Source organism: Saccostrea echinata, unplaced genomic scaffold (genome assembly GCF_033153115.1).
Source record: "Saccostrea echinata isolate AGI-Se365-2 ecotype Australia unplaced genomic scaffold, CSIRO_AGI_Sech_v1 ptg000054l, whole genome shotgun sequence".
Taxonomy (NCBI): Eukaryota; Metazoa; Mollusca; class Bivalvia; order Ostreida; family Ostreidae; genus Saccostrea; species Saccostrea echinata.
Genome location: NW_026889803.1, coordinates 16,675,517 through 16,688,571, shown reverse-complemented (window position 1 = coordinate 16,688,571; position 13,055 = coordinate 16,675,517). Strand labels below are relative to the sequence as shown.

Below are 13,055 nucleotides of genomic sequence, written 5' to 3'. Positions count from 1 at the left end.
CCCTGTATTTCACTACCAGGTTTAAATGGAAAGTACCTGTTACTATAAATAGATTTACTTGGCGCATTGGCTTAGGAAACCAACTTTATAAAGTACATTTTCGGAACTACTTCTACATATACAATGTATTTCATTTAAAAGATTTACCCGTAAACTTATGCTCTGATTCGGGCTATAAATTCCCAAGAAACACATCATATACGAGAGATTTCTCTGCAGGTATGAATAACTATAATCAAATCAAATATTCTTTATAATTTTAATATTTTTGATTTGTTTGACGACTTACAGAATTATGTATCAAGATTATTTCTTGACTGTTTTCAAGATATTTGTTAAAATGAAAGGTCTCGTACATCACTATTCATTTTGGGAACTACTGTTGCATCTTAAGTACGTCGTCAACGAATCCACTTTTTTCTTTATGTATTTCTTCTTTCCAAAGTCGAAAATCCCATGATATATTAAGTCAGGTAATGTTAAATTCATATGTATATGATAAGCAGACAAACTTGAACAATATTTGTTTCTGATGTGTATATCACGTGGAAAATATGATCATGATGATTATAAACATTAACTAGCTTAAGTAAAGAGAGAGAGAGAGAGAATTAAATATGTACTTGTAACTATCATTATTGCAAAAAAATATTTATCTGGAGTTGGGGGGGGGGGGGGCTTGAACCGGAGACCTCAAACACAAAAACAGTTCAGCGTACACCACTATGCTACGCAGACTTTTAACAAATCATGTGTCTTTTATGTATAAGAAAGCCACAAGTTAGAGTCTTTGAGAAAATAGGACAACTAAATGAGATATATAATCAATTTTTAATATGAAGACCGAGTTAAACCAAAAAGATTTTAATTTAACAGTATACTATATATCAAAAGAACACAATCCTTTCAAGATGTCTCTGGTTTAAGTTGGTTCAAATACATATAAATCTTAAGTTATTGAATGCACACTCGATAGTTCTCCATATATCCCATACAAATTCTGTAAATTTTATTGTTCTTGTTTGACTATTTTTGCCAGGTACTGATATAATTTGTATTTGTTTACACCTAGATTTACTTAATATCATAAAATAACGAAATATTTTGGATGTTTGTAAATGCACTATATTGTAGGGCATTTGGTATACTAAGTGCGCTATACCTCCTTCTATTTCTAGAAACCATGATAACACTGTCAAAATAAAAAAAATAATTATGTTTTTAAGTATAGGGCACTCGTGAACCAAGTCTTCTATATTGAAATTGGACCAGAACTGTAGGAGGAACAGAGTTTGAAAGAATTTCAAAGAAATTTCTACTTATGGTAAACTTGGTTACACTGTTTGTAAAATCAAAATTGTTACACATGTAACATATGTAACAGTCTACTGTAAGATTTGAAGAATTTCAAAGAAATTTCTACTTATGGTAAACGTGATTCAATGTATGTAAAATCGAAATTGTTACACAGAATTATGTAACAGTCTACTGCATGTAACATATTGAAATATGTTTACAGATGGACAGACAGACACAGAGGTACTTCTTTCTATCACTTTAGTTTTTTTTTTTGTCTCTGATTAGTAGAGCTAAAAAATCACATAATTCTTTTTTAATAAAGTCTTAAAGACCTAAATATATTAAGAGAAACATCTTATATATTTTCAATATTTAAATCTAGTTGACAGATATATACAACGAACAAAAAGAATGAACTGCCCCCCCCCCCCCCCGTTCCTACGGGCCTGTTGGAAGGATAAACAGACAAGGGACACCTATTGCATACTCTATATTAAAACAACAATTTATATTATGAATAATTACAAACAACCTATTTCTCTTCTTTATGAGTATATCGTATCTTTATATCTCAGAATCAGTGACATAACACGTAAAGGACTGTCAATTTCAGGCGCGGATTCAGGAATTTTTGCAAGTGGGGAGGGTCCAGCCCTGTCAAAAAAAAAATTCCAATCCAAAAATTCCTTGACAAGCAAAAAAAAAAAACAAACAAACAAACAAACAATCAAACAAAACAAAACACCCCCCCCCCCACAAAAAAACCCCCAAAAAACCAACAACAACAACAACAAAAAACAAAGGAAAACAAACCCCGGTAAATTCAATTTCCCAAACGTGAAAAAAAACACCTATTTCGTGTTGGTGCTGGTGGGGTCCACGTTTAAGGGGGGGGGGGTCCGGACCCTCCGACCCCCCACCCTCTAGATCCACGCATGAATTTACTGATAATACTTTTCACAGTACCGGTAGTGAGCAAATTCACACTTTTTGAGGCGAATGTTTAAATTGACAAGTCAATTTTAAATTAATTAAAAAAAACCTTTATTTTTTAATTGATGTCATGTTCTTTTTACCTTTCAATTAAATATAGATATAAATGACCTAAACAAAATAAGAACGTTGACTTTGATTTTCTGGTAAGAAACTAAAATCAACTCAGATAATTTACCTGTAAAAAGCAACATTATGCACTCTAGTGACCTCATGATTCAAGTTTTAAAAATAATGACTGTACACTTTCGGCTAGCAGATCATATTTTATAGGTTCGGGAAAACCACTAGATTTAGTCTTGCATTATCTTGAAATTTGTATATATATATAATTTAGCTATTTTAATTAGTTTGGTTTGAGTATTTTAATGCAGTTCTTCACAAATGAGCTTTTTACGCATTAGAAAAAGACAAATTCTTGAGTATACGCATGTTAGTATCATATTGACTTTTAAAAAAGCAACTCAAAGCAAAGATAGTTCAAATATTGCTGTTATAGAGATAATTTTTGAGAAATCTCAAGTATTTACGCTCGATAACCGGGGAGGGGGGGGGAGGGGGGTCACAGTGTTGCTTGAACTTACAACCGTCAGTCTTTAAATCTGATATTCTATAATACCAACTGATCTAGGTGGATGAACCCGCCAAATGTGCAAATATGCAGTGAAAGTCATAGCCCAACATTTTGATATACATGACCACTTCATTTGATTTACTTGATTATACATTTATGCTCTAAACAAGCCAATTTTTTACTTTTATATCTACACCAAAACTTTCTGTATGTAAATTTCCACTCACCGTCGTTCTGAAATCACCAGATACCCGCGATTGTTCTTGTGTTTATTAACGAATCACCACAATCGTTTGTTTAACTCTACCGTTATGCCAACAAAAACATATTTCACATCTACAAACAACAATTGATATTATAAATACTCACAAGTGACATTATTTATCCCCTTTATGAGTAATTTGTATCTGAAATCTTCAGAGCTAGGCCTAGTGGACTACCGCCATTACACCGTGAACAGCTTGTGAAAACTGTTCATAGTATACAGGAAGTGTTTACTATGCGTTTTAATCTCGATACTCTACGGTTAAAAAATGTGTTTTAAATATTTTGAATAAAAAAGTCAATTTTATCTGAAAATATATATATATATATATATATATATATATATATATATATATATATATATATATATATATATATATATATATATATATATATATATATATATATTTGTTTTTCTTTAACATATATATTGTTTGATATTATGATGAGAGAGAGAGAGAGAGAGAGAATTCTATTGTTTATATTCTAAATTAACGATTCTCAATTATATACATGAACATGTATATGGATATTTATAAATGAAAATATGATTAACGTTTGTTTTGATTTACTAGCACTGCACAATACACTGAAAACTTGTAAATTTAAGCAATGTTTTAATTGAAAAAAAAACTCCTGAAAATTTTATTGTTGAATACCAACGAATCGAACATGTGTAACTACAAAGATCAAACGTAGTCATTGATTAAATCTCCTGGCCAGAATTTGTTTTTCACTTTCTGATAAAATATAATATACAAATAAACATCAATTTACATGTTCATTACTCCAATTTGGAAACATAAGAATTAGAAAATCTGTAATCAATGAGTCATCAATTTGTCAAATTTAATAAAATAGTTGAACTGTCTCTTCCCGAAATACTTTCAAAGTGTATCGTATATATAAGACTTTTTTTGAGATTGTATTCCTTATGAAACATTAAAGCTATATATGGCGTACATGTATCTAAGATAAAAATTAAAAATACGAGATTGAGTGTAGATAAACATGATATATGTTATTTACGTTCAAATTAAAATTTTCACCGATTTTGAACTTGAATATCCTCATGTTTCGATAGTTAATTAAATTAACTTTAAACTGTGTCTATTATTTAAATGCGGAGTCGGTAAACAAATCGATTAATATTGTTTAAATTTCTTATATCTTTGAAACGTTATTTATTTAAATTGTGTAATTTACAGGAAAGTCCTATTTTTATATAAAGTAATAAAACAAATAGAAGAATCTTTTTAATTTTAGTTAGTCTTAACTTATAAAAAAAATACGCCATATATGACTTTAAAAAACCGCAGAAAAGATAGGGGGAAAATGAATAGAAAATACTCGTTTCAATCTCGGAAACATAACATTTTCAGTCCAGCAATCACAACACTGCTCTACAAAATTATTAATGTTAAAATAATTAATTTTAAACAGATTGCTAAATCTTACAAAGATAGGAATTTGAATATGTATTTTCATATCATTTTCAATGTGAAGACCATCTTTAAACCAAAATTATCCATATGTAATGACTAATGAGTGTGCAGTCATACACAAATAAAATTATTCAATTTATTTTCTGGTTAAGAGTGGTCTTTAACAACTGTTTTTATAGTCAGAGACGTAGTATTTTTTTTTAAGTGGGGGGGGGGGGGGGGTTTAACCAGGGGAAAAAATTCTAACTTACCTGAAAAAAAGAAAACTATCTCCAAACTCGAGAATGATCTTTCGTGGAGGGTGGGAGGAGGAGGGGGGGTTAGATTCCAACTTTTTTCCCAACGTATTTTTCTGATACATTGCCAAGTTACCATGACTAAATTATGATACAACCAAAAAAGGGGGAGGGGTAAGCAGCTTTTAAACAAACATTTTCGATAGTAAAATGTAATGTAATTGTTTGGAAAAAGGGGGGTGGAGAATGATTTTCATATTAATGGTATTTTGGAGAAAATCGTTCAAGCTTATTTGGAGAGGAAGTTCCAAAAATTTACGGTAGCGTTTTTCGGGTAAATTTTTGGTGATTTGCATTTATTTTTGATTATGTTATTTTTTTAAAGTGAACGTTATACACTTAGTTTCTTATTTCAAACTATAGAGGGGCAACACCCCTCTCACTCCCCATTGTATGCATCATTCTGTTGTTTCAGTAAAGAAAATGCAAATTCTGTTTTCGTCCATATTAACCTCAATGTACAAAACTGAAAATTACTCATCTATTCTAAAATTATCCATGTGTCTGAATAATCGAGTATAATGATATCAAATGTTTTCTTTTTGTAATTTGTTGTAGGAAATGCGAACTGGAATCGTTTAATGTGAAAGATTACCGCAATGAGATACTGTATTTCAGTAAAACAATATTCTTTTAACTTTCCATACCTACTTAACATACATTTTAGCTTTAAGTTTTTGTATTCATCAGAACATAAGTAAATGTATCTGCGTATTCGTGGGAAAAATTTAACACGTTACACTGCATTTGTTTAGAAAACAGGAGGAATAACTCAACTAAAGGGAGGAAAAACAATCATCTCCTACATTTTTAGAGTTATTCCTCTTTGATCAGTGAGCTTGATCCTGCAAACGGTATCGATAATGAAAACATGATTTATAATTTCGTTATTACTGTTACTGTTATTATTTTACTGCATAATCGATTGATTTGCTTTTTCAACAGAATAACATTTTTATCATTTTTATGAGCCTTCTTGTACCCCTACAATTCAAACAGATGTGAGCACTGAGCACGCTCATGACGCTGGTAATGCATGCTTTTCTTGTACTCAATATGCGTTTTTGTCTTCGCCTCCGTGATTTTTCCCTTTGTTCGAAACTGAGCTTCCGTAAAGATTTTGCTCTGATAACGTTTGGCTTGTGAAACACTACATGTGTTACATTTGTCTTTTATCTTGGAACAAATATTTTTTAAAATAATAAATTCTTATCCCTTTCTTATAATATTCATGTCCTTGAATTAATTTCAGTGTCGTCACCATGTTTCTGAAAAGGGGTTGGTGCGAAAGGGGAATTCGAGGAGTACCCCTTCCTCTAAGTTTTTTTCTATACAGGAAAAATTTCCTGGGTTCTTTTGAAAGTCACCTTTAGATATCATCTAACAAACAAAAACAGAAGAATAAAGTATTTATTATCTTTTTAGAAAAGAGGTGGATAAGTACTTTTCATTGAAGAAACACTTTAAAAATTATGCTTTATGTGTATTATTTTTTTCCCACCATTTGGGATTGGCCAAAATTTAAACTATTAATTTCTCTAAAATTTAGAAATTTCATTTCAATTTCTTTTTAAAAAATGATTATCTAAAATATCCTTTGTAGCTGTGACTTGTTTTGTTTTTTTTAAATATATTATCCATAGGTTTTGAAAATATTCACATATAATGTGTTTTATTTTGATAAATATTTTTTTATTTAAAAAAATCAAAATGTCTATCCAGTCTTTCTTTACATATCTTATTAGACATTCATACTATGCATTTATTAACAGCAAATTTTAACTCTATTTGCAAATGAATATATTTTTTTTATTTTCTATCAAAAATTGGAAAAAAATTTCTTACAAAATATCAGCCTTTCAGTGCTGAAACCCAAACTTAACGGGGACGTCTTAAAGATCTGTGAATTAAAATTTTGGTGTGTCAATCCTCCTTAAAAAAATCTGGATCGCTGTTTGAAATTTTGCGTGAACCATATAATTACGATAACTGCATACTCTTAAATCCTTCCTACGTAAAGATTTTTCAAGCTGATCTGAAGACAAAAGTAACAACCAAAAAGGCATTCATATGAATTTCAGTATAGTCAAAAATGAAGAAGAATGGCAGAATATAACCAAAAAAAAAAACCACTTGTATAATCAAATTTATTCTTAATTGTCCGATAAATTCAACTGACGCAGATGATCATGGGTCATCAACACTGAAAGAAAAAGGATGAAGATTATTATTTAGAATTTCATGAAGGGCTTTATTATTTAAAAGTTAATGTGCGGTATCCTTTTTAAAAAAAAATATAAGAATTTAACCCATCACTTACCTCCTTTCACATACAAAGTGATTCAGATAAGAGCAAATTTTATCGTTCCACTTTCCAATAGTGTCAAGATTGGCATATTCTTTGACTAACATTTCTATACAGTTTTCGTTTCCTCCACTTGGTTCATGTACATTCCAGTTCTTGTAAGAAATAGGCTGCCTTGTAGAGGACCAAAGAAAATAACCCTCATGTTGAGCGTCTGTTCCATCAAGCCAGAAATTGTGTTTATATGCCTCTGATTTAAAAATGTCAGTGTGAGCAAGTTTCTACTACCTACTAGTATACCAAATATTACCAAGTACAAAAATGTCTTTAAATTTCTTTTAAAGAAAATTGATTTGTTTATTAAATGTAATACATATTCCAACCAGTGATGCTCTTTGAAGTGTATCCATGTAATTTTTTGGTTTTGTTTTCCAGATAAAGTAGATTGTTTAAAGTCCTCAGATAAATGACATTCGATGTAAAAAAAAAAATCTAAGATTCAAACTTTTATGTTTCAATAGACAACTACTGTAAATTCCTTATTTTACGCGAGTACTTAATATCGCGAAAGGGCTCTTAGACGCCAAATCGCGAGAATAATAATTCGCGAATAGACGGTTTACAATGAGATTTAACATTAATTTCAACACCATAAAAATAAAAGCGAGTAATTTTATTTCGCGAGTGGTGCTCCTCGCGTAATTACGCGTTAATTAATTCCTCGCGTATATTTAGGAATCTACAGTATGTGTCTCTTAAGAGTCCACCATTTCTCATATAAAATTTGCGAATAAAAATCAAAGAGGTGAGTGAAAAAAAAATACAATATGCAGGTTTCTGTCCTTTAAAATAGATGTAATTTCATTTAAGCTTCAATATTTGTCGTATTAATCAGTTATCAGAGCAGGGCGTAATACTTACGAATGTATTCTTTAAGCATACCAGTTACAAAATGATTTTCATCATAGTCATTAATTATCACTAGGTTACTTTGCATGGACCGACATCTTGCCTGTAAAATGGTAGTAAACAGGATTTCTTTGTTATGTTTGCTCGTTGTGACAATGAAAATTAATATTAGAGGTGCAAAACAGAGAGAGAGAGAGAGAGTTACCGATGCCGCCTGCCAGCTGGCACTTTCACTACTTGGATAGTAGCAAGAGTACCTTCCCTTTACCCATCCTTCTGGACAACAGGACTGATATAGACCTATAGAAACACAAATATAAAGTTTGTAATAAATATATTAGATTCGTATCAACTTGTATTGCACAGAGAAATTCATAATACAATTTCACCACAACAACTCGTATGAAATTCTATAAATAATGATCAATCATGATGAAGATTTTTTGTATGCATATATGAATATCATATATCATTATCAGTTGCTCAAAATCAAATATAAAATCTTTATAAGTTTTATCTATCACGATATGTTATACATAACATTTTCTTTTTTCACAATTTAAATATGTAGCTTAGTCAGAGTGATATATTGAAGCATCTTTTCATGTTGGAAATTTATGAAAATTTTATTGAAAATTTTGATAAAGGATAACTAACACATCAATTTTAGCAACAACAAAAAAAATATCCAGAAACTACACAGTACAAATACTTGCTTACATAATTTCCAAGTGAACAAAAGATATATTATACACAAACATATGAAGTTAACGTAGAATACTGATGAAAAATAAAAATTGAAAACATCTGAAAATGTGACGAAAGCTTAAAGTACTCATTATTTTAACGTTTCATTACAAGTAAAGATGCATAATCATGTTTATTATCCCGCTTCAGACAAAATTTGTAAATAGTGATGGACTAAAAAAGATCACATGACACCCTGAAATTTTCTAAAATACTGTCGCCGGGCAGGGTTGATTAAGCATCGGACGCGAGATTCTGTTCTACATGTACTTGAATTGGTTGTAAACAAATGGCGGCAAGCATCCGGTTTGGTGAAATTTATTGTTCATATCTTTAATTGTGATGGTGTTATACTGAAAACATAAGATGTTCAATTATATTTTGAATTTATAACTTTTACTGAAGCCGTTACTCTAGTTTAAATAAACTAAAGGTCTTCGGTGGGACAAATTCGTTACACAGTCGGTTTGAGAATGTTATATATATCCAGGTTGTGAAATGGAATCCGTTCTGGGACTGGGCTTCATCTCTCCCAATACGGATTTCCATTTCACATCCCAGAATGACTGTGTAACCAATTACATTGAACAGCAGGGCAATTGCTAATCAGTTTAGGTATTGCAGATTCCAATTTGTTCAATTCATACCTCCTGGGGTAGGTTTGGACCGCAATAGAAGATCCAAGTTTTTATTATGAGAATCAGTGGGAAAAAAATTGACATATCGACGACATTTTATCAATTAACAATATTCATTTTTTATTAAATTTATATGTTTACTCGCGATATCTCAGTAAATTCGAAGTAAAATCATAAAAAAAGTCTGCCATATCTGATTCATATTTGAATGTTTTACTGATTTTAGACGTTTATGGGAAATAAACATCGAATCTATACGACAAACCGCATGACTTCAGATTTTCTAATCAAACCCACCTATTTATGTAGTAATGTTTCACTATGACCTGCTTATGTTGTTAATGTCTCCAAAATGATTCTGAGTGTAAAGGCATGTCCTAAGTATGATCAATTTTTAAACTGAAGCAGGTTACTGACAAATAAATTGATGTTACAGGGCTCTCAACAGTTTTGTTTATTATAGTCAGCATTTTGCAGTCTATAGTCGTTACATGTATAATAACCTTGTTTTCAAATATATGCACAACTTATCATTGGGTCGAATTTTGACCGACGTGTTTTACATCATATTTTTAAGCAATTGTTTTATACTAATCTTAACTACGTATTTTTTCATTTATCTAATTATACAGAGCTAGAGCTCAAGATGGATGTGGCCGGTCGACAAGAGATGCTTACTCCTCCTATTCACTTGTTCTTCTGGTGTTTCAGGGGTTCGCCTTTTCTTGCTCTGCTTTGCTCGTAATGTTTATAGGATGTTTGAGATTGATCACTGTTCGTTATTTCATCTTTTCCACTTCTCCAGAACAAAGACGCAATAGTATTAGTCACGTCGATATCGAGGCTTCTCCTTAGTTTGATTGAGTCATGACCATATGATAGGGCCACAGTATGGCATCAAAATTTTGAGGGGAATAAGGAGGAATACGATCTTCTAAATATCTTCTTAGGAAGATCAGTAGGGCATAGGTGACGCAGGTGAGCCTTGTGGCCCAAGGGTATCTTCTCTGTTCGAATTATCACATTTAATAAATCACAGATAACATACAGAAGCGTAGTTGTGTTAGCATCGTTCTGTTGGGAGAATCTGATCCATCAAAAATGAACGACATTAAAACCATTGCAGATGTGTGAATTCGAAGTACAACTGCATATACCACAATTTATGAACAACGTTAAAGCCAAAAGCGAGAAATAAAATAAAATATTAGCATTTTTTCACAATACATGTGCAATTAACACAGTATATGTCACATTTAATGGTGTAACATTAAATTAAAGAGAGATGCACTTACCTAGACTTGAAAGAAATACCACACAATGGTACAGGTTTATTTTCCACATTGTCATTCAAATTGATTAGATAAAAACATACTTCTGTATGTATGTAGTGTTATATAATTGTTTGATCTGAAGACCGATAAGAATTTCTGCTATAGATCATATCTAGAACATAAATTGGGCTTTAGACGGAATTACTGTCAGTAAGAAATTTCTATAGCTATTTTGAATGAAAATTGGTAGTGCATAAGATTTAAGAGCGTGTCAAAGCAAAAACGTACAAAATTAAAAAAAAACATGTCCAGGAACAAGGTTAACGAAATAAGTGAAACGGAATTTTTAGGAACTTTGCAATTTAAATCACTAAAAAATGTCTTGATATTTGCAACATTTTGTGTGTAAGTAAATAACTAGGGAATATCTTACAATGTTAATGTGAGATTTTCGCACTTTACTAGGTATTTTGCAAGGTGCCAGTTTGTTCAATTATGCCTGATTGTTAGTCATTATAAATTTGATAAGTCTTTTTCCATGACTATAATTTGTAAAGTAACACCTTAGATTTTTTTTATATAACATCAGTAAAAATTATGGCTTTACTTTACTCAAAAGCAAAAAATTGCTGGGTAAATGATTGCTTTACCCTTTACATTTGTTTCAATTTATTCAATCTTTAGGCGATCTCTCCAATATATTAAATACTCCTCATTAAAATAAATAAACGGAAAATGATATAAAAGTTAGAAGTGAATCATTAATTAAACCATTTTTAACAACAAATAATTATGCTTGTTGATAGAAAATGATAAATTATTGTACTTTTGGTGTTAATTAAGACATAGTTTAGAAACTTTAGCAGCAGCAAACGGTTATTTACTTTCTCCGTTAAAATTTGAAAAATTCCATTTACAGATAACAGTATTATATCATATATACAGGCTGTGAGGGTTACCAGACTTATAATCACTCACTTGTCACTGGAAATAGGAAAAAAAAAACAATTTAAAAAAAAATCTAATACATAATTTCTTCTACTATGCATATTGTTAGTTCTCTGCTGATGACATTCGATTTCTCTTGGCAGGAAGTGCTTTTGACGTTCGTGACTGACAGGTATACTTTTCGGGCGACCATTTTTGAGTCTAAGTTTGATGCTATTAGTCTGTTCATATTGTTCAAACCAACGTCCGATATCAGAATGGCTGACACCCAGCTGCGCACCCATTTAAACTTGTGAACATCCAAATTTAAGCATCTTAATGGCCCTTGTGGCTTCCTCTACTGTCAGATGTCTTCTTTGAGGCATAATATCTTGTTAAAAGGCAAAAAGCAACACAACCTATATTGTACAAATCACAAATCATCAAACAGTGTTCCCTTTGAAGTTTGCCAGTGGGTATTCAAGACTTCCTATATCACAAGAATGTGGAGAATATTAATGCCAAATTTTCAATAACGAAATTCCAGGAAGGGAGTACAAATCAAGGGTGTGTTTGAATAACAATTTATGAACCTGTATGGAAATCCAGAAAAGGCAAAACAAACAAACAAACAAAACAAAAAAAAAGCACACAAAAACAAAAACAAACCCCAAACAAACAAATAAAAATCATAACCAAAAAACCCTCAAACAAGATAAAAGTAATGCTAAAAAACAAAAGAAAAAAGAAACTAAGTAAAATATTCTTGCTGAAGAGAGTGATATTTCTTCAGAAAAATGAATGGAAACTGGCTAGAAAGGACACATAACAAGTGACGCTTTTTATGGTATCCATATTGAATTGATTGAAAAAATAAAGTGAGATTCAAAATACTTGTGGAAGGTAGAACCTCTCCACAAAGTTTCGTAATAATTTGCGAACTTTTTCATGGTTTTACCGTAAAAATGTTCATAAAAGTTATCAGCTCCATGTATTTAAAGATTGTAAGGAATTAATTTGTAAAATATACAGAATAAGATAATAGAATTTATTTTCTTATGACAATTATCTTTCATGAAACATTGGTAATTCAATTCATTAAAACGATACGGTCAGTAACTTTCCTCAGATCTGACGTAAAAAAAAAAATGTAAATCAAAATGATTTACGTACTTCATTCTTTTCTGCATAAAATGCATTGATTGATTGATTGTATTTTGTTTAACGTCCCTCTCGAGAATTTTTCACTCATATGGAGACGCCACCACTTGCCGGTGGAGAGCTGCAAAGTTTGTCCTATACTCGGCACTTACGGCCATTGAGCAGTGAGGGATCTTTTTCGTGCCAGCACCTACTGCGAAACGGGACCTCGGTTTATACGGTC

General features: G+C 31.1%; 1 protein-coding gene across 1 annotated transcript; it reads right to left on the bottom strand.

Annotated features, from left to right (window-relative positions):
* Positions 1–7,058: 7,058 nt before the first annotated feature.
* LOC133204675 (perlucin-like) lies at positions 7,059–10,840 on the bottom strand. Its single transcript, XM_061340420.1, has 5 exons — positions 10,766–10,840; positions 8,291–8,385; positions 8,098–8,188; positions 7,192–7,426; positions 7,059–7,074 (listed from the first exon to the last, which is right to left on the bottom strand). Exons 1-5 carry the CDS (start codon positions 10,818–10,820, stop codon positions 7,059–7,061), a joined length of 492 nt encoding a protein of 163 aa, XP_061196404.1. The 5' UTR covers positions 10,821–10,840.
* Positions 10,841–13,055: the final 2,215 nt, after the last annotated feature.

Coding starts and splice junctions, on each gene's coding strand:
- LOC133204675 (XM_061340420.1), bottom strand. CDS start 10,820: ATGACAATGTGGAAAATAAACCTGTACCATTGTGTGGTATTTCTTTCA. Junction 8,189..8,290: donor CCAGCTGGCAGGCGGCATCG/GTAACTCTCTCT, acceptor ACCATTTTACAG/GCAAGATGTCGGTCCATGCA. Junction 7,427..8,097: donor TATGCTTAAAGAATACATTC/GTAAGTATTACG, acceptor TTTTTAAATCAG/AGGCATATAAACACAATTTC.